At 47.5% G+C, this 25,116-nt stretch overlaps 2 protein-coding genes across 4 annotated transcripts in view; one reads left to right on the top strand and one right to left on the bottom strand.

The window, feature by feature from the left end:
- The window catches only part of LOC119394175 (bifunctional purine biosynthesis protein ATIC), a gene marked incomplete at its 3' end in the record, with an annotated part of 164,844 nt that overhangs the window by 112,896 nt on the left and 26,832 nt on the right, over positions 1-25,116 (top strand).
- On the bottom strand, positions 304-24,722 carry LOC119394173 (uncharacterized). Of its 2 annotated transcripts, XM_037661429.2 has the most exons (18): positions 24,451-24,722; positions 21,580-21,723; positions 20,551-20,722; positions 20,321-20,402; positions 19,446-19,639; positions 17,875-17,958; positions 16,328-16,422; positions 15,620-15,680; positions 14,286-14,561; positions 12,577-12,789; positions 10,580-10,717; positions 9,755-9,880; positions 7,393-7,488; positions 6,413-6,592; positions 3,480-3,617; positions 1,542-1,739; positions 630-779; positions 304-535 (listed from the first exon to the last, which is right to left on the bottom strand). In XM_037661429.2, the coding sequence occupies exons 1-18, from the start codon at positions 24,705-24,707 to the stop codon at positions 473-475; spliced, it is 2,667 nt and encodes an 888-aa protein (XP_037517357.1). In that variant the 5' UTR covers positions 24,708-24,722; the 3' UTR covers positions 304-472. The 2 variants fall into 2 exon arrangements, with proteins under 2 accessions (XP_037517357.1, XP_037517358.1); XM_037661430.2 differs by lacking the exon at positions 6,413-6,592.

Genomic DNA, 25,116 nt, shown 5'->3' on the forward strand with positions numbered 1-25,116 from the left:
GAATTACACTGGCAACTGTACCGAGCCCGTATAGCCCTGTAGGCAGCCACACAATTAAAATACTCACTCGGAGCACACTTTCTGCGGTTTAAAAATGGAGTTTGCTGTACAAGGATATAAATAACTGTGCCCTTCAATTCGCCGAACGGCGACTTGGCCGGCATATAATGGTCGGATAGAGACTACACGTCATCAGGCGCGGCGACGTGTAACATGGGGCACGTCAATTTCTGGGAAACCATACATATTCTATGCGATCTATGGTTGCACATACAGTAAGGTGAATCAAGTTCCTGTTGAATAGCGCTTGTATTTGGAGTATATACACGTAGTATTATCTATTTCCTGCTTCGGCTATACGAAAATACGCTAATTCGTTGTCCAGTATCAACAAGTTGACTTTCGGCAGTGATCGCCGAATGACGCGTCGTATCGTACAAACAGGACGACGTCACTTTCCTTTCGCGATTTCTCAATACAAGTCCATACTTTGACGGTGCGACAGGACCTTCTCGGTCAAATCGTCACCCCGCTCCTGAAAGCACAAAAAAGAAAGAGGCGGCGCGATCAGGGATATGTGACAGGATACGGGGCGCTCTCGCACAATGCGTTATAAGAAAGCCCATTACCGCCGTAGTGTTGACTATTTTGAAGTTTTCCTCGTATTCGTTTTGCATCTCGTCGTCCCCTTTGGTCTGGAGCCAGTCCACTTCCGGCGGAAGCTTGTAGTCCTTGCTGGCTATTATCAGCATCACCGGACGTATTCGCTCTTGGTAGAACTGTTAGATGAAACGGGACAGATTGTTAGGGCGGGCATAACAAATGCTCAGGCATTTCATTAGCGTATTTTACTCGTGGAAACTAGCGAAATTTGTTGGTCACGCCGAGCTCCACAGAATCGGCTAGAACGCCGGTATGCAGTTGTTTAAAAAGCGCAAGGAGCGGATTTGCACACCCCCACGCTCACCGGCGTGTGCAGGGTCCCGGATCAAGAATTGGGGGGGGGGGGGGGTCACCAGTCTTGCGGTGAAGCCCCCCTGACGTGAGAATGATTTGCTTCCTGTCCGTGCGGTTCTAATGCTCTCGTGCACCCACCGATGATAAAAGCCCCCCCCCCCCACCCCCTGATGACTGTTGCATACTTTGGGAGCTCCTGAAGCTGTATATGATATGCAAGCCCGTTTTCTGTACATGCAATAACAACCAATGGAATTGAACTCGATACATGGATTTCAACATAGTTTATCGCATTTGCAGTGTCAAAGAAGATTTCAACGAAACGCAACCAACATATATTACGCTACCCACTTGCGTTGCCAATTGCACGTGTCATTTAAAACGTGTTCAGGGCTATTAGTCGCCACTACAGCTGCTATATGTATATGAGATTCCATGGGTGGCAAAATAATACAGGCTACATGAGCGCGTATGTCCCCCAACCCACCAGGGGAAGAGGGATGCGAGGCCTCCCAGACCACCCCTTTGCGCTCGCCTACGTCATAACGCACTATAGTATTGTAAAGTAGGTGCAATAACGTTACCGGGAAGGTTATCTTCATGGCTTGGGAAGGCAGGTAGATCGGGGCGACGAAATAATCTTGCGTTTCGGGGTCAAGGGCAGTGCCCTGTATCAAGATGGCGTCTTCTATTTCCGCGGTCAGGTTGAACTTCGAGCAGCGCTCCAGGTCTGGCAGGAGGAAGGATTCCAGCCTCCGACTGATCTTGTCCAGGGGCCACGTCTGGGTCGGGAGAAAGCACAGAGGTGAGCAGTGATCACTGCGGATGCTGCTATTATGTAATTATAAGTTATGGGTTAGGTTATAGGTTTGGGGTGTTCCTACCTTTGAGCACAAAGCTATGCAGACGAGTTAAAGCCCCCGATATTTTTATTTCTTATGTATGCATGTCTACTCACGCAAGCAGATTCATATACGGGAGTTCCAACCCCCCCCCCCCCCCCCGCGATACCTGGTCTAAACAAAAGTGCATGCGCGGATGTTTTTTGTGCGGCCTAAAACCACGAAAACTTGGTTACTTCGCTATTTGGAAAACGTGACTATGCTCGAGCTTTTAAAAGATTGTTACAATGAAAAATTCAGCTATTTTATACGCCCAACAGTTTGTTCTCTGTTGGATACGTATTATTAGTCCTATTTGATACGTATTCGTCTGTTAATTTCAACGTGAAAACGCAAACACGTTGAACGGTGTCATTCGCGTCGTCATCTAAAAAAATCGGCAGATCCCACGCCCTTTGGGAATCGGTTTCATGCGAAGCAGTCAGCGAGTCATGCGATGCAGTCATGCGAAGCAGTCATACGCTGCATTTTTTGGCTTTGAGCCAAGTGTTCCGAGGTGGATGGACGTGTTTTTGTAAGTGTAGTATAGTTGCGTGCACATCGTGGGCTTACCAGGCACGTCGATAACACTGCCGTTTAAAGGATAACTTACGGTCTGGCGCAACGTCAGCGCTCACGTTAGAGCACATACGTCGGTATTATCAAAGCGAAGTGCATCTTACAGAGCGATGATATGAATATCATACGTAACTTTCGTTAACGTATTCCTCCGGCGTCAAGCAACGCTTGAATACAGCTTGCTGAATCATAGGAATACAAATGTAATGTTTATTAGACTGCTATGAAAGCGGAGCCAACACTGGAACCACCGACGTTAACTTGACATGACGCCTGTATTGTAGGAGTACATATGTAGTCTTCACTGCTTTGTTATAAAATTAGATAGCTAGCATCACAACCACAATCGACGTTGCACCGACATTACGCCTGCATAGGGCGTTTTTCCAAAGCAGTTCCGATAGACCTGGCGTGGCTGTGTGGTAGAATACCTTACTGCCACGCAGAATGCTGGGGTTCGATTCCTGTTGGGGTCCTAATTTTTATTCTTTGCGTTCGTCGGGTGAACACTGCCGATGTTGGTTTTTCTTAAAGCTCTCGCATTTAAATTACCAATGTCTGTAACGTGACAGCATTTTCACGTCATTCATATCATGGCCACAGAGTCATATTCGTCAGATCATGTTACCCTCCCATGCGAATTTTGGTCTATACACCAAGTTAAGGGGATGATCACGAGAGCACCCAGACGTAGGCTGTTAGATAGATAGATAGATAGATAGAAACGCTCCAAAGTGCCTGCGTTCGCTAATAAATGCTTCGCATTTAATACTGCAATGACTTTGAGCATTACCTGTAAGGTGCACTACGGCTCATTCAATGGCAAAGCACGTCCAAGGCTTTCTCGCAATACTCTCGGAGCTACTGTATATATCTTTTCTATTACGTATTTCTCAGCTATAACAAAAAGAGCATGCTATCGAGCGGAGTTGAACGTATGCCCTCGCGATAAGTATTGTTTGCACGGTTATAAACACACTGCAAAGAATGCAGATATTAATGCTTAAGGAACTCTGAAAGCTGCTTTGCGGCGCCGCAAGTGAAATAATGTTGATTACTGACCTGGTACTTCGGCTGCGTTTGTAGTACCATGAAGGCAATGATCCTGGCAATATAAGACCAGATCTGGAAAATGAAGCTCGGAGGCCTGGTGAAGATCTGTATTGCCTCCATGACGCGCTCCCTGGGCACCACGTACGCCTGCAGGACAACAACCACGACATGCAACTATTATGCCAGAGCAAAGCAGTGTTCGTGATGCCGGCTCAGAACGACAAGTGTGTGCATGTGCATCGCAGTATGAGAGTGTACATAACGATTAGACTGAGTGAGCGAGGTGCGGCATCAGCAGTGGTTGAAACAAGTTACCGTCGCCTCGTCGCCTGTTGGCAGTCTGTGTTACGAAGACAAAATATGATGCATGTGTCGAGGGAAGAACGTTTATGAAATGTCCACTCAAATGAAACAGCAAAAGTTATTCTGTGAGAACGCTATAGTCGTCCTCGCTTGTGGAGGTATACGAAGAAGTATGGCATGCGTGTAGGTATACGTTCAGGTATTCATAGGCCGCTTGTGCCACAGTGGCACATACTTCTATAGGCCATATTTTTTAGAAACATCGCTGTCTTTCCTTCATTGCATGCAGAGCTATAAGGTTCTACTTGGTTTTAAAGGGACACTAAAGAGAAACAATGAATCGGTTTAGGTCGATAAATTGTGCTCTAACGTCGTTAATTTCGCCATCATAGGTTTATCAATCGAGGACAAAATCAAGTTCAAAGTTTCATTTTTAAATTTCGAGCCGAAATCTCGCCGCGTGACGTCAGGGATTTCAAAGTGTATTTATCGTATTTTGGCGCCATTGGCTCAGCAAAATTACCCCAGACTTGCTATGTTAAGTCTATGGCCCCCTCAGAGGACAATGTACTTCATTTTTACCGATTAGGGACTATGTAGCCCCTAGTAGGCGCCGTCAAAACATGTGACGTCACGGCGAATGGTGCGGAAAATTCAAGGTGGCGTCGCCACCCACATTGTTTTTGCGCATTTTCTCGCTTACTAAGCGTCTTCTCGCAGCAAGCGTGGTGTTTTCGGTATCGTGAAAGAGTACTTTACTAATATGAGAAAAATAGTTTTGCTCTTTAGTGTCCCTTTAAGGCGAAAGCCTCAGATGCCTCATAAAACGCGAAAATTGACTGTCGGCGTCAATGCAAGTGATGCAAAAAATCATCACGTGATGGCGTCACAATATGGCGTCATCATGACCTCACAGATCGCCAAAATTTGTGACGCCACCATGACGTCATTATGACGTCCGATAATGCCGTGACGTGAGATCATATGATGTCACATGATGCTATAGCGTGACATCACATGGTGGACGTCATCGCATGACACCGTCGCTTGGTCAAAGGTGGGCCGATCACGGAGGCAGTGCAAAACCAGGTGTTGTGCACAGAGCTTGCAGTGCCTCCGATTCTGCAGACAGTAGAAAACCACGTTAGGCGCAGGAAGCTGTCGGAAGGGGGAGGGGGGGGTTAGAGGATTAATACATTGACTCAGAAGAAAAAGAAGACGATACGAAGACAGCTTTCGCCTTCGAGTCGTGTTCGGTGAATGAATAAGGGACCGAGTGGGTTTTTTTAGCATATATGTACCTTGCGGGAGGTGCGGCAAATTCTCCTGGGACGAAGTTCTGTTCGAGCAAATGTGCGTAGTCGCACATATCCATCGTGAAAGTGTCCTATGTTTTACATGGAAGAGGAAAGAAGTTTTCTGTTGCTACATGTGCCCACTGACCAAACTCTGGCTGCTCTGCTCATCAAGACGTTGGCCCATACGTGCATGGTTCAATCTGATTGTCTATCATAAATATATCCAATGAGGTAATGACGACGAAAGGAAAACCCCTGGGAAAAGCCAAAACATGATTGATCCCTCCGTCATAGAAATCGGTATAACACGAAAGTGAACCGGGTCTTCACAGGAGTATAGTTGATTGTTGATTGCACATTGATGTGTGAGAGCTTGCACAATGTATACTGGTGTATGGCAGCTATAGCACCGTTTGCCGTGAATGCGCCCACGTTGACGACTAGTGGCAGATCTCCATCCCGACGACTAAAGCCAAAGATCATGATTTAACCCTTGCGAATGTTGAAGTAGTTAACATGCATCTGGACCCAGCATATGCTCAACCCCGCGCAAGGGTGGCATCAACAGGCACATAACACTGGTACTCGATATGTACTCATTCAAAGCATCGCCGTTTGAGGAGAGAACCGTGAAGGTGTGCGCTCCTCAGTAATAGGGCAACCTACATCTGTGTTCATGTGTATTCCGCACAGCGCAGGAACGCGAGAGGCCGGGTTCGGAGCTTGAGCAGTGAACGCGGGAAGGCGTTCCGCTTCCCGCTGGCGTTTCCCTCGCTGCACCGAAAGCTGAAGCTACCGAAGCGCTCCCTGTCGGCGCTCGTTAGTGTCATGATGCAGCACTTCACTTCACCGATCCCAGACGGCGACACCACCCCCCACCAACCAAAGTCACTGTGAAATGGAGAACGTGTGAGAGATAGAAGGCGTATTTGTAAAGCCTCATGCGTGAGCGTCGGTATGGGTAGAGCGCCCGGCTTCTATCGTCGTGGACCAAGAGGTCGTGGCTTCGACTCTCAAGTTGTTTAAAACTAAACATTTTCTTCTGGATTTTCTTTGTCCTCTGTTCGTGTGCGTTTTACCGGCGTCATATCCATGACGGATGATGTCAGCGAAGCCTTGGTGGACCCCGGCATAAACACTTTCGTGCAGCAAAAAAGAAAAGAGCTTCCATTTACAAAGCAAAATACTAGTGTGATTGGCACTCATTGACATCCCCCACCCCGCGCGGTCGAGATTTCAGCCACCAGACAGCCATATGAGTATACCGAACGCTCGACGCAATGTTCCAAGAACGCTGTCGCATTAAAACGCCGTTCGTAGTTCACATCAGGCAGTGCTCACGTTGATCTGCGTCTCGGCGACCACGCGCGTGATGGAGGGTTCGTCGGTGACGAGTCCCAAGACACCGAGACAGGCGGGCGCACTCACGTAGTCCAAGAAATAACCCTCGTTGTAGAAGAACAGCTGCGACACCGAGTTGGGCAGCGAGCCGTCTCGAGGGTTCTCGAACTCGCCTTCGATCTGCGAGAACGCGTGGTGGATTCACTTACAAGCACTGATAGACAGCGTGTCATCAGAGGTCGATTTCTTGTGAATTTTACGCTAATGGTCGTGCGTCACTACATACGAAAGCCACTAAAGTGTAAACTTTTCTTGTTTTTAAAATATCGCGTGTAAGTGCCAGTGTTGTTACGTCAACGTGACGTAACGGACGTCAATGTATCGTCTTGCACTTGACCGTGTTGTGACGTAGCAGTTAATTTTATTCCTTAACACCTTTAGAACACCACGAGGCCCGTCTTTACAGATAAAAGCTTGCTGGATCCCGGGCTGACGTTATCACACTTACCAATTCACTGTGAGCTGTCGCTGCTCTTAATACAGCGTCACCACCCATCCTCGAGTATTAGCTGGCCACCCAATCATTTTGCCGTAAGCATGACCCTTTTCCATGTTGCCGACGGCAATGTGCCCGTAAAGGTCGGGTTGTTTTTCATCGAAGAGTGCGCTTCTTCGTTTAAGAATAATTGTTGGGGTTTAACGTCCCAAAACCACGATATGATCCATGAGGGACACTGTAGTGGAGGGCGCCCGAAATTGTGACCACCATGGTGTTCTTTAACGTGCACCTAAATCCAAGTAAACGGGCCTCAAGCATTTTGCCTCTATCGAAATGCGGCCGCCACGACCGGGATTCGATCCCGTGACCTCCGGGTCAGAAGTCGAGCACCACAACCACTAGACCACCGTGGCGACGGGCTTCAACGTTTACCGAGGCTTGAAAGTGGACCCCAGTGTACGGTCACGACGGATGCACACACCTTGAGGATTCCGGAGTAAGTGAGCAAGATCGGATTCTCCTCCCCTCGCTCCACGATCACTTCCTGGGGCGCGAATGAGACAGGGCGGATCTGGATCTGCGGGAAACGACGACGCATGCGCGAATAGGCGTCATGGGGAAGGCGTTATATTTACCGCCTACGATTACAGAACACCGGTACTATAACTAAGAACTGTCGCTTAATGCCAGCGTTTGCCTGGTTCGATTCTCAGCAGCCAGATTAGTGCCGCAGAAAAGCAAATACGTCTGCGCGGGTGGGCACACTAATTAATGTATTGAAACGTATGTGTGTATGTATGTATGTAACATTTCAAGTTTACGTCAGAGAACAGCTAGGCGGCCACGTCACAAGCATGGAAATTATTTCCAAAGAATACCGTAATGCTGCAGGCTGTCCATAAATTCGATGGTTGCATGTGCGAAAACAGACTGCTTCCCATGAGCAAGATAGCCTTTTTTGCTGCGGCGGCAGCAGAAGAGTTCACACTGCAAAAGACTAACTGTTCGACTTTTTATTGCGATAGCAATTATATGGACAGTCTCGGCTGGATTTTGCCGTCGCCGTCGCCGCCGTCATGCACCGTATATGTATAAGTATGTATATATATATAAAGGCCCCAAAGAAAAGTAATTCAGAAAAATGCTTCCGAAGCGCGGAATCGAACCAGGGATCTCTTGCTCCGCAGCGAGCGGCGCTATCCACTACGCCACGAAACGCAGATCCTCCATGTAGCTAACGGCGAGCGTTATATACACACCAGGCACGTAGCCAGGGTTTATTTTCGGGGGGGGGGGGGGGGCCCGAGGCCTAATTATTCGAAAGAAAGTCTTTTCATGGCAAAAAGAAAAAATTGCCGGGGAACATAAAAGGCTGGACGAATTTCGGGGGGGGGCCCGGCCCCCCCCCCTTGCCTACGTGCCTGATACACACCCTTTAGCGCTGGACGGACTCAGAGACAGCAGGCGATAATAAGCGTTTCTTCATTACCAGCGAGGTGGCGCTAGGAGCCCGACGGGCGCATTTAAAATTCGTCGGCGAGTTCGCTCGCTTCTTATATTTGCGCATGGGAGAAGCTTGCCCTTCCGCTGTCTGCTCGCGCGGTTTTCTCGTGGCGAGGGGTAGAGGAATGTTTCACGCTTTCACCGTGATGTCCGCGCTCATGTTACGGCGCGTACGAATGTCACTCGAGCTCAGGGACGCCGCTAAACGAACATACAGAAGATGGGCGCGAACTATCAAGTGTCACAGCTCGACACTTGAAGCACGCTAGTTTCCTTCGCTGCTTCGGCCGCCTTTGCAACAGAAGCGCTGTTCAAACTGAGAGTATCCATTGGCGAGCCTCACTTCGTATAGCATTAGTTCCTTGCTATCGCATTCATTGCTTCGCCCTTGCGGCGAAACTGTGACTTTTTTTCAATTCAATTCAATTTATTTTTTATTTCATCTCAAGGATGAGGGCAGGCTCGGGAGAAAAGTGACGTTTGCCACTTGAGGAGAATCCGAGCCTCCCTGATACATGGAAAGTCACGAGGACATACGGTTGATGGATCAATCAACATAGACCATGAAAGGTTTCGCGAAGTACGTACAAGTGAAAATATGCATGAACAATAATGCTATGCGCAGAAACTCTAATATACGTAAGCAGTTTGTTATTGCGCAAATTTCGAAGTACAATGCAAAATATAACGGAACACAAAATACTATATACATGAACAACAATGCTATGCACACAAATTGTAACAAACATGAACGGTCTCCCCGCTACTCAAATTGCAAAGTGCAGCTTGGCCCTCTAGTGCACGAATTATTGAATCATGAGGAAAATTTTAGGGTTTTTTTTTTTCATTTTTTGCTATGCAGTCGTATTTTTTACATCAAGGAACGCTTTCAGTAGATGGCGCTACGTCTTTTAATAGAGGTCGGGAAGGCTATACGCTTATTGTACTGGGTGCGCCAGTTTCTTGGCAAGCTTTGATGCAAAACGTTAAGAAATGAGAATCACTATTTGTCAAATTTGGCACACTGTGCAACAGAGGGTAAAGATATGCATCGACAAAAAGCCCAATATATATATAGACAGTTTCACTAATGCCTGCACCACCATATCCTCGATTTTCACGATCAAATCGCTTCCCCAATGTCGCGTGGACTGCATTTTTCAATAGTTACTTTTCCCTGAAGTAATTTAATAACAGAGGAACAGTAAAACGCAGCATCTGTTGCCCAAAGTTTGTTCTACAGAACGGAATGTTTCAGTGTTGTTGGTGACGAGTGGGGTGCGGAGTAGCATGTGCGTCCAGTACAAAGATATCTTGGGAGAGCGAGCGAGACAACGCACCGCAAGGAACTGTCGCACGCTGTCCGAGTCTATCCAGGGAATCACGCGCAGCATGGCGATGGGCTTGTAGCTGGTCGGCAGGCTACAGGGACCAGCGATGATGCGCATGCGCCGTGCCTTGAGCATCTGCGAGAATGAATGAATGAATGAATGAATGAATGAATGAATGAATGAATGAATGAATGAATGAATGAATGAATGAATGAAGCTTTTATTAGGTTCAGCAGTACGCGACGAAGTCGCACACCCGGCTAAAAACGACCTTTGGGACTGATGGCAAATTAATGTTCCACAGATAGAGCAGTCGAGGAGGCGCACGATTATTTGTCAGAATAACCTACCGTAAGGGATTTAAAAAATGAGCAAGAAGATTTTATTAACGAGCCTTTTGGCCAATAATGTTATGGGAGAGAGGTGCTGGAAGATACGTTTTCAAAGCATGTGCAACTACATTAAAACTTGAAGCTATCGCGCCAACCACGCGACAAATTTGTTTTACCCACTCTGAAAGTAAAACCAGGGGTTTATCCAGAATTTCGAATTCGAATTTGGGAGGGGAGAGGGGGGGGGGGGCAGTGTATGAATCCCTGAGAAAAACATTTCCATTTCGTCGCACGAGTTGGGAATGCGTTCTTTTTAACTTGTGCAAGCCCCTGAATCGCTCCCGTGAACTCGCCCATTACGTATCCGAAACTGATTCGATTAGATGATAACTCTTGAAAACACGTTAATTTGTGAATTATGCAAAGCTCCAGGGAGTATACTGTGCTTGCTACATCCTGAAGCTGCGGTTTACGAATTAAGTTATTAATATAACTTGCTAACCGCGCGCAATTCGTGGGCAGCTTCAGTGTCGAGCAACCCTTCAGCCTGGTGCTCCTGCACGTTCTTGGTCACGTCGTCCAAGATGGTGGTGCTCGCCTGGCGAGAGCGAAAGGCCACCATGATGTCCGGGAAGCGAGACTGAAAGACGACCAACATGTCGCACGTAAAAATACCATTTCACTAGAATCAGTATACATTACCGAATTACTAGTAACGGTCTGTAATCGCTGTCGTATTGAAGGTCCTAGGCTGTTAAAGGTGTACACCTTCTTTAGCCTGAGAAATCTGCACTCCAAGTAGCAAGGTCGACAACTTTACCATAATGGCACTCAAAGTTACTCAGGCACGCGCCAACAGATTTCAACTTCGATAACAGATCTTTCAGATACTGAGGGCATTCGGCCTTCAATAGCCAGTTTTTATTTGCTCGTACTTTCATTGGTCGGTCGCCTTCTGTAATGGTACGTCAAGCTCCCGGAACGGTTGAAGTTTTCACACACAGTTTTACCATACGGACGTTTTCTGAGTAGCAGCGGCTGCGTATTCACGCACACACACGCACACTCACACCTTCACATATACATGCACACATACATACGAACACGCACGCACAGACTTACTCAACATTCGTTCGTAAACTCGAGCCAGTCATGAAACTAGGAGGCCAGTCACTGTCAGAGAGCCCTTGCGAATTAAAAAAAAAAAAGAAAACTTCGTGAATTCGGTCACTGGGCCTGCACGCACAAAATCGCTTACGCAAGGATTGTTAACAAAAAAATGCTAGTCACTCCTGACAGTGGACAAAGCATTGTAGAAAATGGGCATGGCCAGTGACGACAATTACGAGCGAAAACATTTGCGAGTACGGCATGAGAGTCTGTATAGTCGCAAGAGACTTCTTCCGCTGTAGTTGCTCGTCGGGTGAATTTTCTGTTAACCACGGTACTTCGGTATATTACCGATGTCAGCTGGCCAGTCACATAGATAAACAAAACAGACTGGTTGGAACTGCATATTTTGAAATTTGCCTCAAAGAAGACTTACTAACTGAATGCTTTGTGAATTGAGTCCCAGTTAAGCAAGTGAGATGGCGAGTGGCCTCAGATTCCGCGCTTGCCTGGTTGGGTTCATAAATCGCCATTTTTAAAAAATAAAGATACTTGGTGTAAAACATCACTGCTTGGAATCTACGCTCTGGAAGTTGTGTATCCATGTGCACAATGCGCGTGATAGTTTTGATCTGCAATTGAACAGGCTTTATTCAGCTGGCTTCCCTGAATCGGTCGTCGTGTCTCGCGAAAATGCTGTTAGTGACACTAAAATGTTCTGTTTTTTTTCGTCAAATGAAAGGCCAAGTCGTTAAAAGCCCAGAAAATGTGCTGTTAAGCGTAAGTGTACCCTGAAAAAGTAATTACAGTATGTTTTCAAAATCTAGTTTCGTTTCCTATACTGTACCCTGTACCCTGACGTCACAACACGGTACGAGCTTCTCGTCACGTGCTCGCGCAAGATATAGTGACGTTTCCACGGCCGCTCCACTCCGTGGCTTCACTGGTGACGCACAAGCGACCATTTTGCATGTTTTTGTACCTGACGTCATGACAACCAAAGTCACCAGAATCCCACCAGTCCAGCCTGACGTCACGATACTGTCAATGCAAGTATGTGGGCGATGCGAAAATCGACTTTAATATCAAAATCATATATTTTGTCAGCATTTACTGAGTTTCACACTTGCTCAGAGCCGTCTCTGTATACAGGAGATTTGTATAGCAGAGTAAACTCACCTTCGAAAATTGACGTCAGTACCACTTTAAGAAAATAGTCATCATTTCCGTTAACCTGTCCTGGGTATGTCTAGCGAAAACTTGGATATCGAGAAGCGTTATTCAAGTCGTTTATGAGATTGCCTTGGAATGTTATATGTCGTGCGGTGCCGAGCCACCGCGTCAAGACTATGTAATAACAGGCCGTCGTGTACGCGTGTCCCCGCCCACCTGAATCTCGACGAGCCTTCGCAGCACGAGCAGGCGGTTGAGCGTGGCGCGTGCGCGGATGTCGGCCGTGATGTTGTCGTTGTTGACGAACTTCCAGACGCTCTGCTGCACCTCCTCCTCGCCGGTGACGATGGCGTGGCCGATCTCGTACGCGTCGTAGATCTTCTCGTCCAGGTACCGGTGCATCACATCGGCCATGCGCTCCAACAGAAGCTGCGTGCGCACGACGAGTGATATATATATATATATATATATATATATATATATATATATATATATATATATATATATATATATATATATATATAATATTGTAGAGAAGCATTGGAACGCTCCAATGGGTCGTCCTCTCAAGCGCCTCCTAGTGGGTCACCCTCTTCGCCTATTCTCGGAGAGCACGCCCCTCGTGCTCGTGCTCGTGAGAGTCTGCGAGTCTGCACTCTGTCGTTGTGCATCGTCGCCGTCAATCTCGCCGTCAATAAACGCCTTTACAATATATATATATATATATATATATATATATATATATATATATATATATATATATATATATATATATATATATATATATATATATATATATTCTGTTCCTGTTGTTCCTTGTATGTCTGCTAAAGCAGCAACTATATCCTCGAATTGAGATCTACTGAAGGCAGTGTCGAGCTATTAAAACAGTGGGTGACCTAAATTAGCCGGCGTCAACATTAGCCATCACTTACCATAATTCATAAAACATTAGGAATAATTTACGTTCACGCTGGAACTTTGAAATCAATTAATTTCCAACGAATAGCTGAAGGTCCTCCAAGCAAAACGTCATAGATTAAGTTGAGTAGACCACTGCAGTCCACCGCATGCCTACTCATTCGCCCGTCGCTTGCATACACTGCCCGCTTGGGTGCTCTCACCTCCGCGTACTTGATGGCATGGAAGAAGCGCAGCGAGATGGCCATGATGAAGCAGATGATGAGCACGCTGTTGGCCACCTCGTTCTGATTGGCAAGGAACAGGCCACACTGGAGCGTGAAGACGAACATGCACGCGGCGACCAGCACAAGGTCGAGCCGGTTGTAGTTGTCCATGTTCATGACGCGCTGGCCATACGCCGACGTCTGCGCGTCCGTTGCAGTACACGCGTATAGCTTAAGCGACCGCTCTCCTCAGGCGGCACGAAGATTCGAGGTTATTTGCGTCGTTCTTTTACGCCTTGCCTATCCGCTTCTGCTCGATCCACGAAGTGGGTGCAAATGTCAGATGGCATACTTTGCCTGCCGCCTCTTTCGACGTCTATCTATCTATCTATCTATCTATCTATCTATCTATCTATCTATCTATCTATCTATCTATCTATCTATCTATCTATCTATCTATCTATCTATCTATCTATCTATCTATCTATCTATCTATCTATCTATCTATCTATCTATCTATCTATCTATCTATCTATCTATCTATCTATCTATCTATCTATCTATCTATCTATCTATCTATCTATCTATCTATCTATCTATCTATCTATCTATCTATCTATCTATCTATCTATCTATCTATCCTTTGTACAGACGCACGTCAGTGACATGAATGCTTGCATCACATCACATTCGTCGGAAAGGCAACATACAGCTGTCCTTTCTTCTCAAACCACGCTTTCTTATCTAGGAATTTCCTGCATACATTATTTGCCGGTAAGGTGGGCCGTCGCTACTGACCATGATGGTGACCTCGGTGGTGAACATGGTGAGGTACAGGGCCTCGACGGTGATGGCACCGATGAAGGCGTTGCTCCGGGGCATCAACATCACGATGCGCACGAGGCCGGCCAACACGAATACGACCGCCAGCGTGGAGCTGGTGACGACCACCTCGTAGTACGCATGCTCGAACAGTTCGACCACGCGCTCGCGCAGCGGCCGATACACAACGTCGGACCCGCTGTACGTGTCCTCGATGAGCCCCTTCTCGCGCACCGTGCCCAAATTCTCTTTCTGCGGAAGGAGCCGGCAGAGAGTTCGGTCACCACCAAATATGCGTATTTGCTCGATTCTATAGCGCACCCTCGATTACAACGTAAATCGGGCTTTTCGTACTGAAATGCTGTACTCTTCATTGACCTATACATTCGCATTCATTACAAAAAGTAGTTTCACCCGAAAGGCGAAACCTTATAAAGTGTACAGCAAGACACCCGTTTGGTAATTGAATGAGCAAACATGATGTTCTGCTCGCACCATTTGACATGAACTGATATCACTCGACACGAACAGATAGCACTCTCAGTGTTAGAACGCTGGCATGATAACACCGCCGCGTCGTGTTTCCTCTGTCTTCACCACGTCTCCTAAACTTTAGATTAAGCGAGCTCCAACACTAGGCGTAGGGCATAGTTGATAACGTGACCTCCAGCTTCGGGATCGAAGGAGAACTGCATGCATCGAGGCTTCATCCTCCTTTACAAACACCTGCACATTTAACTTTAATTGTACTGACAGCATACGGTGCGCTGGGCGTTACACAGGACATCACGGCGACGGCGACTGGATCTCCGAGGTTGCTAGTGGGGGAATTTGGACAAAGACTATATATTGGCGTGGTGTACGTCCACTGATGACAATCATGCGGCGCTCGCATTAGCTTTCAGTAGCCGCAGCACGGCAGGGTACGGCCTTCGAGATGGCTTTCAGGCTTTTTTCAGGCGTGGGGTCCTTTCCCAAGCGTTATCACCCTTGAATAAAACCAGTTGCCAGGCTTGGGGAATGCTTGTGCCCATCCAAGAAACCGATGCCTGACATGCGGCAGCGTGAATCGAACCCACGACCTCTCGCAGCCGAAGCGAGCATAAGACCATGGCATTTGTGGGAATGTGGGTTCCGAGATTCGCGGGTGGGATTCGGACAACACAATTTGCAGTTTTGGTTTCGAACTTCAGTTATAACCCTCATTTCATGTATTAGTTACACTTCCTAACAACAACAAAAATGTTCTAACACGTGGTTTGTTCGTTGCATGGCGCGGTGAAAGGCTAATGCGTGGATTGATATATTACCAGCCAGAAGACCCATTTTGGGATCGCCAGAATTGACCCAATGATGTCCATGTCCAAGTACCTGAAACGAGACGAAACGAATGAGGACTTGCATATAGGAATGCGATAATGTCACGCTGTATTGCGTTACAGCGTGAAGTGTCGCATTTTTCGTTTTCTCGTGATATACGTAGTCATGTATTTCACGACTGAATTCTGTCGAGAATGTAGTTTCAAAGTATGTTCTACAATAAATTTACTTTGAATTTATCGTCATTGTTGTACATGTGACGCTTGCGAATACTGTTCTGATTATACTAACCACTAAACAATTTTTCACGAAAATTCGACACCTGTATTTGCCCGTTTTCGCTTACCCACGTTTTAATGATACCAATTTATTCATGGTACGCGTCCTTCTTATTTTTTGCTTTTATGCTGGTCTTGTGGCAGTTATGGGTGTTGTATGTACATTTTTTTGTTTGTTTTATATAATGTGTCGCTTTCTGTATATTCCCCCTCCCCTTCCGAAGAAGAAAGTTTATCCAACGTCCTTTTTGAGCCAGTAAGTTAGTTACTAACTGATTTGTATAGGCGGGCCGTTTAGCACTAAAACATACCGGAAATTTTCTACACATGAGTAGGGCTGGCGCTAACGAGAAATCTTAACTATATACTGCACAACAGAGAGAGCCGCTACTGGAAAGCGTTCTCAGCTTGGAGGCTTACACTTTCTTATCGAATGGGTACTGAAGTGCAGCGATTAGGGTCAGCTTGGTCCTCCGCTGAATGATCCCCTGGCGGTACTGTCGAGCGTAGCTGACCTGCAAAAATTATAGTCACAGGGTCCTCCATGCATTCGCCTAAGACGACTCGAAAGTAAAAGCCATCTCCTTTTTATTCTTAGTCGATTGTAATGAACTCTATTTTTGTGACGTCATAGTGACGTCACAGAAAACTGTATTAAACTGAATGAAAGGGCCCTTACACCACCTCGAGTGCAAAGACGAGGCAGTGGTTTCTTTCTCGCCTTCACTACCCTTTCTACAGGCATCTCCTCCTCGCCACTTATTTCTTCATAAAGCACGTGTACAATGTCTGCACTAAGCGTTGAGCCTATCAGGATTTTGTGCTTTGCGGCTGCCCGCGGTTACCTCCGCTTGCGCAGTCGAAAACGCGCAAAGCAAAATGAAGTAAGTTGATCGCACTCAAGTCATGCGAGACGAGGCAGAACGGGCGTGTGACGGCATGGCAAAGTATGGTAATGGACAATTCACAACTGATATCACTCGAATATGTACCAATCGTGAGCTTACTTCCTTATGACATCACGTGAAGGAAACTGATGGCGTCACTAATTGTGCCGAAACGACGGGAAACACCAGGAGAGAATAACACGCTCGTTATTTGCATCTTCAGATGTTGTTTAGGGGCCCTTTAAACTGTACTATTACTATTTGTGACGTCACAGTAACGTCACAAATTTTGGCTGTCTGCGACATCATGATGACGCGAGAGACCAGTTCATCTGCGATCACGTGGCTTTTCGGACCACTTCGTGTTGGCGCCGATGGTCACTTTTCACGTTTCATGAGGCATTCAAGGCTTTTGCCTTAATAGTAGGCGTCGTAAAGTTCGCCCATGAACATATCGTTCAGGAAGAAGTAACGTATGCTACCTTTAGGCGTACACACTAAAGGTGCAGGAGCGTGAATTTCACGAATTTCTCACCGACACAGGAATCACGCGCTACCAAGACGGTCAGTTGTCAACTGTAATTTCGCACTACTCCACGCATACTTGGAAACGTAGAGATTTCATGGTCAGGCGATGACAACGAGGCATTGATGGCAACGAAATCAAACAATAACTCCGCATAACATTGTGCGCAGTATATACAAGAGATTAAAGGCGCCTTGTGAAATGTCCAAGTCTATGGCCTATGTTGGTCCTGTTGAGCAATGATGTTACGACCGGTAAATTCGTACGTAATTCTTACGCGATTCTTACAGTTCTTACGGCCAACAGTAACAACAATGCTATGCCCGTTGCATTGTGGACAAGGAACCTATATATTTTTTAACTTGGTCAGCGACCAAAACTTTCATTAATACGATGCTCACGGCTGTGTTGACCTGAGGACAACATTGTTTGATCTTTTTCTATAGCGATGGAAGAAACACGTAACGTACCGCAGTTGTATCACACAGATCGATTGTATTTGGATATTGCTGTTATAGTCTATACAAGAGGACAGCAAGAAACCACACACTGACCTGCTCGATCCTGAGGACATTTTCGACAGCCAAGGTATCGATGTGCCGGGGGACCTTTTGAAGCCGCACGACACAGCCAGTGCTCTGCATTAGAAACGTGGTACACAACTCTGACTTTCGTATATACCCAGCAAATTGAGCGTGACGATGAACTGTTAGTTGATGTCCGTGAAAATAGTGCGCGATCAATTTTAATAATTACGGTGCACTTTTCCAAATGCTCAGTTCAGTATTCGAGGTTCACACTTTACGCAACTTTTAAGTGAACTAAGTTAATCGGTTCGAGGAACAACGATTACCTATGCGTAGCGATGTGTACGCACGGCAGCTTCGAGAATGAAGTCTACGTACGGTACAAAGGCAGCGACTGGGGCTACCACCTGCCACATTCCCTTACACTGACTGTGGCATGCTCAGAACACTGTCAAGGGTTCGATTCCTGGCAGCCCGGGCTACATTCTGATGCGGACGGCTCGCGAGAACAATCGTGTACGAGGTTAATAATAATGATGGCTGTGGTTTTACGTGCCAGAACTTGGACATAATTATGAGGCACGCCGTAGTGTGGGACTTCGGATTAATATCGGCCACGTAGGGTTCCTTAACGCGCACCTAAATCTAAGTACACGGCTGTTCTAGCATTCCGCCCCCATCGAAATGTAGTTGCCGTGACCGGGAATCGAACCCGCGTCCTCGAGCTTAGCGACGCGACACCGTACCTGCCAAGCCAGCACGATGGGTGATAGTCCAGTGGAGTACGAGGAAAGAAACTGAACCAAAAATATCGGTCGAAATTAGCGCAGAATATCCTACCTAGACGCGGGACACTACGCATTGAACTGTTACTTCGTTGTGCACGTATTGGTGGCATATTCTAGCGGCTGCTGCAAGGGACTTAAAAAAACTCGTTCTTGTGTAGCCACTGGCGTAGTTCTATACCCTGCGCTAAATGCAGCTCCACTACCGTGAAATTGCGTAGCACGAGCACTCAGCGATTCCCGTTCGTAGAGTTCCCACTGCTCCGTTTACCAACCCGTCGATGGCGTCAATGTTCGTGGTATATATATGCACGTAGGGTTTCCAGGCATGAGAAGAATGTTGTTAGGGAGATTCGCCAACCCGGTGTACGTGTGACGTGCGCGCTATTTTTTGCTGCGCTTTCGCGACTTCCTGCTTGTTACGGCAGTTGAGATACGTGTCGTCCGCAGCGAGGCTGTTTCCTTCAGATAGCGACGAATGCGCCGGAGAAGCGCCGGTGTGAGGAGCAATCGCGCGCTTGGCGCGGCAGAGGCACCCTCTCTTGCGCGGCGCGCGTATCAACTGCATGTTTCCGAAGCGATTTTAGGTTAATTATTGCGATTGCTTCTTGGTTATTTCTGTTAATTATATTATTTTAGACCTTGGTCGTTTATTTTAACCCGGTTTTGAGCACTGCTAGCCTCAGTTGTTTTAGGCCTGTGTTGACCACTTGATTTCGAGCGTGATCACGCCACATGAGATCTACGGATGGACGACAAGCCGGGCCTCTAAAGTGCTACGCACTTGAAGAAAGAAAGAAGACAGCGACGTACCATGGCAGACTGGAAGCGGAACGTGGCCTCGAGCGGGTTGCGCACAATCGTGCTGCGCGTCACCCAGCGCCAGTCGGCCAGCAGGAACGAGTCGTCCTTCATGTACAGGGCACGCGCCGAGTCGGTCGCCTCCTTCAGGTACTGCACCGCGTCGCGCATGGTGCGAAGCTCGACGTCCGACACCTCCAGCACGCCTGCAAGCGCACACAAGCCGCCACGAACGCTGTTCAGAACGAAATCTACACCAGGTTTGTGCAGAATTAGAGGAGGAATGGTTCTCCCTGCGATCTCAATACTTTCCCCGTACTACATTCCTTCAAGTATGCCATTGTCATAGGCGTGCGCAGGGTTTCCCATCGAGGGGGGGGGGGGCAAAGTTTCATCGCTCCCCCCCTCCCTCCTCCGTTGATTGAGTCGAAATTTCATCTATGCTTCACAATACATGAAAAAATGAAAATGAAGTGATGAAGTGCTTCTCACAATGGCCTGCCTTTGGTCCCTGGCTTTGCGGGAGCAAGTGAACAGTTCTTGGAAGGCAACATCAGGGGTCTTTGGCCTCTATCATTGCCAAAAAGCTGCGTGGCTATAGCCATGCTCTTTAAACAATGACGGAACAGGTCAGACTGAGTAACAGTATGGGGCAAACGACTGGGTAACATAGCTGTTCTATTACGAACAGCTATGAGCACTGCCCATATATGCACGCCTGTGGTAACTGCGGTCCGCTTTTCTTGCAACATTTTTTTTTAAATATATTTCAGCGTTGCGTTCTGTGCCTCTTAGGTACTGCCCAGCGTTCGCATAGTTTCGTACGTGGTGCGTTCCCCACAAACTCGGTCACAAGATCATCGTCACTGCAGCTAATGCGTACGCACCCATAGCGCTAAGTACCACCGGGAGGAAGGTCACATTGATGAGCTGCGTGAGCACCATGTCACCAATTGCGTACAGGTAGGACTGCGGGAGAAGTGAAGGGAGTAAGCGTCAATACGCTGACGAGAAACTGACAAGCCTTGGAGGAGGCAATACTGCTACGAGGTAAGTAAAGCATATGACGTCATCTGCAGAATCTTTCTCGTTTGAGGCAACGCGCAGCGTACTACACCTTAGTGATGCTCTCAGTGTAGACGTTCTCGCGCCGCATGTGCTGCATCGTGGCGATGGAGGCCAGGAAGGTTCCCTTGACGCTCGTCCAGGCGAGCACCATGGCCTGGCGAACGGTGACCTGGTAGCCAAAGTGCCCGATCACGGGGTACAGCACCACCACCGCCACGCACCTGCGACCATCGTAGAACCACAAGGTCTATTATACAGCCACGTTGTGCTTTCCTATTCGCGCGATAAATAGGAACGATCGCTGGAATCAAGGACCCAATTCACAAACGTTTAGTTCGCAAGCGCTCTTTTTTTATATATATAATGGCCGGTCGCCTTAATTAGACACTATGCCAAGCACCAGGATTGCTTGAAATTCTGTTACGAACAATTCCAATGTTAGATTTTTCTGTTTTGGAAACAAGGGGGGAAAGTGCACAAATAAGTAGGGAACTTGAAACGGTGGTCTGGCGTATGTTTCCTTGATTTCTAAATTTTTTTATTTGTTTCTTCATTTTAGGGTACATGATAATTTTAGTTATGCGTAGTCTGTTTATAGCGTTTGTGTGCATTCTCCGTTTCTGTTATGGCACGTGCGTTTATATCAGCACATGGAATAAATAAGATTAAGTTTTCAGTTAACGCCGGTGTGTGTTCACGTCTTGGTTTCTGTTAATACCTATCGCGCTGCTGAACTCTTCATAACTTGAAAGCGACTAGCTTCCAAGGTTAACCGCGAACGACATTCAGCCGTTCACGTTCGCAAGCGCTCTTCCCCACAAAGCTGCGATAAGTTCAATGGCCTCAGAGACAATGCCAGACTTTATCGGTATTGAGGTTGCCAGAGATCACATGTGGACACAACAGTTAAGTGAAGCCCAGTACCATGGTGCACGATAATAACTGCTAAAGAGTTGACGATTGAGCCTGTTGTATACATTATCGCTACTTATTCTGAAGAGCGTTAGACGACTGCTGACTACCGAAAATTCAAGAAGCACCGTGAAAAAAAAAGAAAAAGAGAAAAAAACGCAATTACCTTATGGCTACCTTGATGACGTAACAGGTCCACAAGGCCTTCCAGTCCAGCGTGGATGCGTACTGGATCAGTAGCACGGCGGTGTACGAAGCTGACACGCAGGTAGCCAGCGTGCCCGTGACGTCATACAGCATATCCCAATAACTGTCAAGGAATAGAGACGCAAATGATAACGACAGGTTGACAAGAACTTTAATACAATTTGGGCATAGAGTGATGTTTACTGGGTGCATAGAGGGTAGCTTCAAATGGGCAACCCTGCTTTTACAACGAAAACCGGGTTGCCTAACCTAACCTAGCCTAAGAATGTTATTACTGCAGATGAATTTATATAGTCCGAAAGAAAAATTTATAGGGCTGTCATAGGCTCTCTTATACAACATACTGATCCCACCGCTCGGTGGGACAAAAAAAATATATTTTTTTAGCTTACGGCGGGGAGGGCACAGGCGAAAGCCTGTGCTCTCAATGGAAACTCGTTAAAATTATTCTGACGTTCTCAGTGGTTGTTTCCTATTGTTCCCTTTCGGTCGCTTTCAACACCGTGAGACCCGGTCGCGGAAATGCTATTTCGCATTGGATTCACCTTTAGTTCAGTTCACTTCAATTTAACGTTTGGTTCACTATTCACAGTTGATTAACTTTATTCATTTTAACATTTCATTCACTTTAATCTAATCGAGGAGATTTGATATTGTCACATGGTCGTGACGGTGAAAAAAACGCAGCCGGGCTATTAAAAGCGTAACTCTTAAGTGGGTAAACTTGTGCCCAGAAAACTAAAAGTCAAATTACGAGCAATACACGCTGTTCACTGATAGCGGCGATCACAGTCCTCGGCCGGCGGTAATCTGCTCATCTGTGAAATGCGCCGGCTTTTATACGTGCCTTATCGAACCTTCCAGCGTTATCGCTGGTGCTCGCGTTAGACCTTAGAATAAACTCGGTTATTCGTGCCCTGTGCGTAATCTTAACAGAACAGTCTAACAATCGCGGAGCTTCTAAACATTGCGGCGCGGCCTGCGACGAGCGGTGGTAGTGACGATCACATAAAAAATAAAGGAATAAGCGCCCGTGGCAATATGTAGTGGTGATATAAGAAATCAACGCGCGTTTACATCGCAATGTTTTTACGCCGGCGCGATTCGCCGATGAGTTCTCTGACAACTGTTTCACATTTATCATTTTTCGCAGGGTTAATATTTGTGTACAAATCTCTTTCCACTGTCACGCGCATCGTTACTTCAGTGCCAACGACACCAGGTTACTTATACATGCAGTGCCTCTGTATCCCCTACACATGCCCCTATATCACTGCATCCTTTCTGCAGAAATGCATTGGTGCAGTAATTAAAAAATTTGACCTGCAACTGAGCAGTCGTCGGCCGTCGGTAATCTGCTCATCTGTAGAACCTTTTTATGTCGAAGTAACATTGGAACCACACATTAATTCGTTATATTCGATATTCGCTGTAGCAGTACAGATATAAGAATCGGCCCTATAGCAAACCGCTAATCGAGCTCGCGCAAGCATACTAGATACGAAAACGCAGAATTCCAGTCTTCAAACCTATAGATGAGGTAATCCTTACCTGACTCCTTGTGACATTTCAAAGTTGACCGGAAGCTCAGGTGAAATTACTACGAAACAATTAACAGCGGAGCTGTTTAAGCCGGCCGTAATCTCTCCAATGCGAAAAATATATATATATCCGCGCCACGATGACGTCACTGCGCGTTGCCTAGCAACCGGTTGCACAGTTGTGCGCCTGCTTCTCTAGCCCTCTCCGCCACCGGCCCGCCTGCCTGGACACTGCTCACAACCGCTCGGTCGCGCCGGACGAGTTGCTCGCAGGATTTCATGAAGAACAGTCGCGTCGTCCGCGATGCCCTGGACCTCTCCTCGTGCCTCTCGCTGATCGACGGCCCGTGACGGCTGCCTCATCCGCTATACCGTGCGCCTCTCACCGACGGGGCCTTCGCCGCCTCGTCACCGACGTGCACCGTGCCCCTGGCTGATCGTGGTCCCGTTCCTGAACTCCTGTGATCGGCTCCCCCATCTTTCCTGTCTTCTTGTCTCTTCGTCGTTCTTGCCGACCATCTATCACTTCTTTCCCTTTTTCTTTCTAATTAGCGCCCTCTTCCTTTTCCTCAAGAACCACTTCATCATCATCGCGCCAGACGTGACGTCACGGCCAACTACGCATGCGTTCCTTCGTTCTGTATAAAGCCGGGCGCGCGGCGGTGGCGCGCAGCGCCAGACTCAAGACAAGGGGAGGCCGAAGAAGGTTCGCGCTGCCGATGAGGAAGCCGCTTACATGGAATCGCGGCGCGCTACCCAGCGAGACGGTTGGGCTCGACTCGTTTAAGGTAGTCCACGACGTAGCACGGCCGAAAAGGCGAGGGGCGACCGTGCTCGACTCGACTGGAACTTGGCATCACTTGGCATCACATTGTATGGCCAGGACCGGCTAGGAACCGATCACCTCCGCTGAGCCTTGCGCCACTACAGTGCAAGCTATGCCCGACCTTTTCATTTGACAAAATATCCGCGGGTTTCTTAACTACATTTTAAAAGAAATTTTAAGGTCACAACCACATTTAAAGAATGTGGTCTTTGAATACTTTTTTTACGTTTTATGCAACCTTTCGAGTTGGAGCCTACAGCCGATATCCCGGTGGCTCTCGCGTTTTCTGTTTCGTTATGAAAGGTACTTGGCATCACTTGGCATCACATTGTATGTATGTCAGTTAATTGGAGCGTGACCAAGCAAAGATTGCATTCAGTTCGCTATAACCGATAACTCGCTGTATCCGTGTTCGTTACAGCGATGTTCAACTGTATTTCTATTGAAAACGTGGCTTCCTCACTCTTCGAGGGACCGGCTGAGGCCGGTGCAGGCGATCAACCGGTGCGAGTTGACGGTCATTGTGTAGACCACAACGCCCGTGACGCCGGAGCTGCGCACGTTCTCGAGGAAGAAGTAGGCGAAGTAGGTGCCGCACACGATCACGGTGATGGCGGAGTCTTCGCCGAACACGGACACGGTCTCGAGAAGCCACACGGTGGCCGCGCCCATCAGGAAGCCCACCAGCATCGCTACGCCCTGGTTCTGCAGCGGGAACATCGGGTCGAAGCCGTCGCCTGGGACAGCCAAAGGAAGGCATCACATTTTACCGGGAAACTGAGGTGTATGCTTGTAAGCGTTCGCAGGGTTGTCCATTACCCTCCTACAGCCCCCCCCCCCCTCCCCCCCCCCGCTCCTACTCCTCCTCGTTGGTCGAGTCCGAAAGAAAAGTTTCGCAATAGATGCAAAAAATGAAAATGTAGCAATGACGTCGTGCTTCTCACAGCAGCCTGCCTTTGGCCGCCGGTTATCCGGGAGTAAAGGAGGGAAGTCAACAGTTCTTTGAACGCACCGTCAGGCATCCGCCATTATCGCCAAAAACCTGCGTCGCCATAACCCTGCACTTTAAATAATTACAAGACTGGTCCGACTGAGTAAACGTACGGGACAGACTTGCCCCGCCCCTCCA

The sequence above is a fragment of the Rhipicephalus sanguineus genome, chromosome 5 (assembly GCF_013339695.2).
Source record: "Rhipicephalus sanguineus isolate Rsan-2018 chromosome 5, BIME_Rsan_1.4, whole genome shotgun sequence".
NCBI classification, from domain to species: Eukaryota; Metazoa; Arthropoda; class Arachnida; order Ixodida; family Ixodidae; genus Rhipicephalus; species Rhipicephalus sanguineus.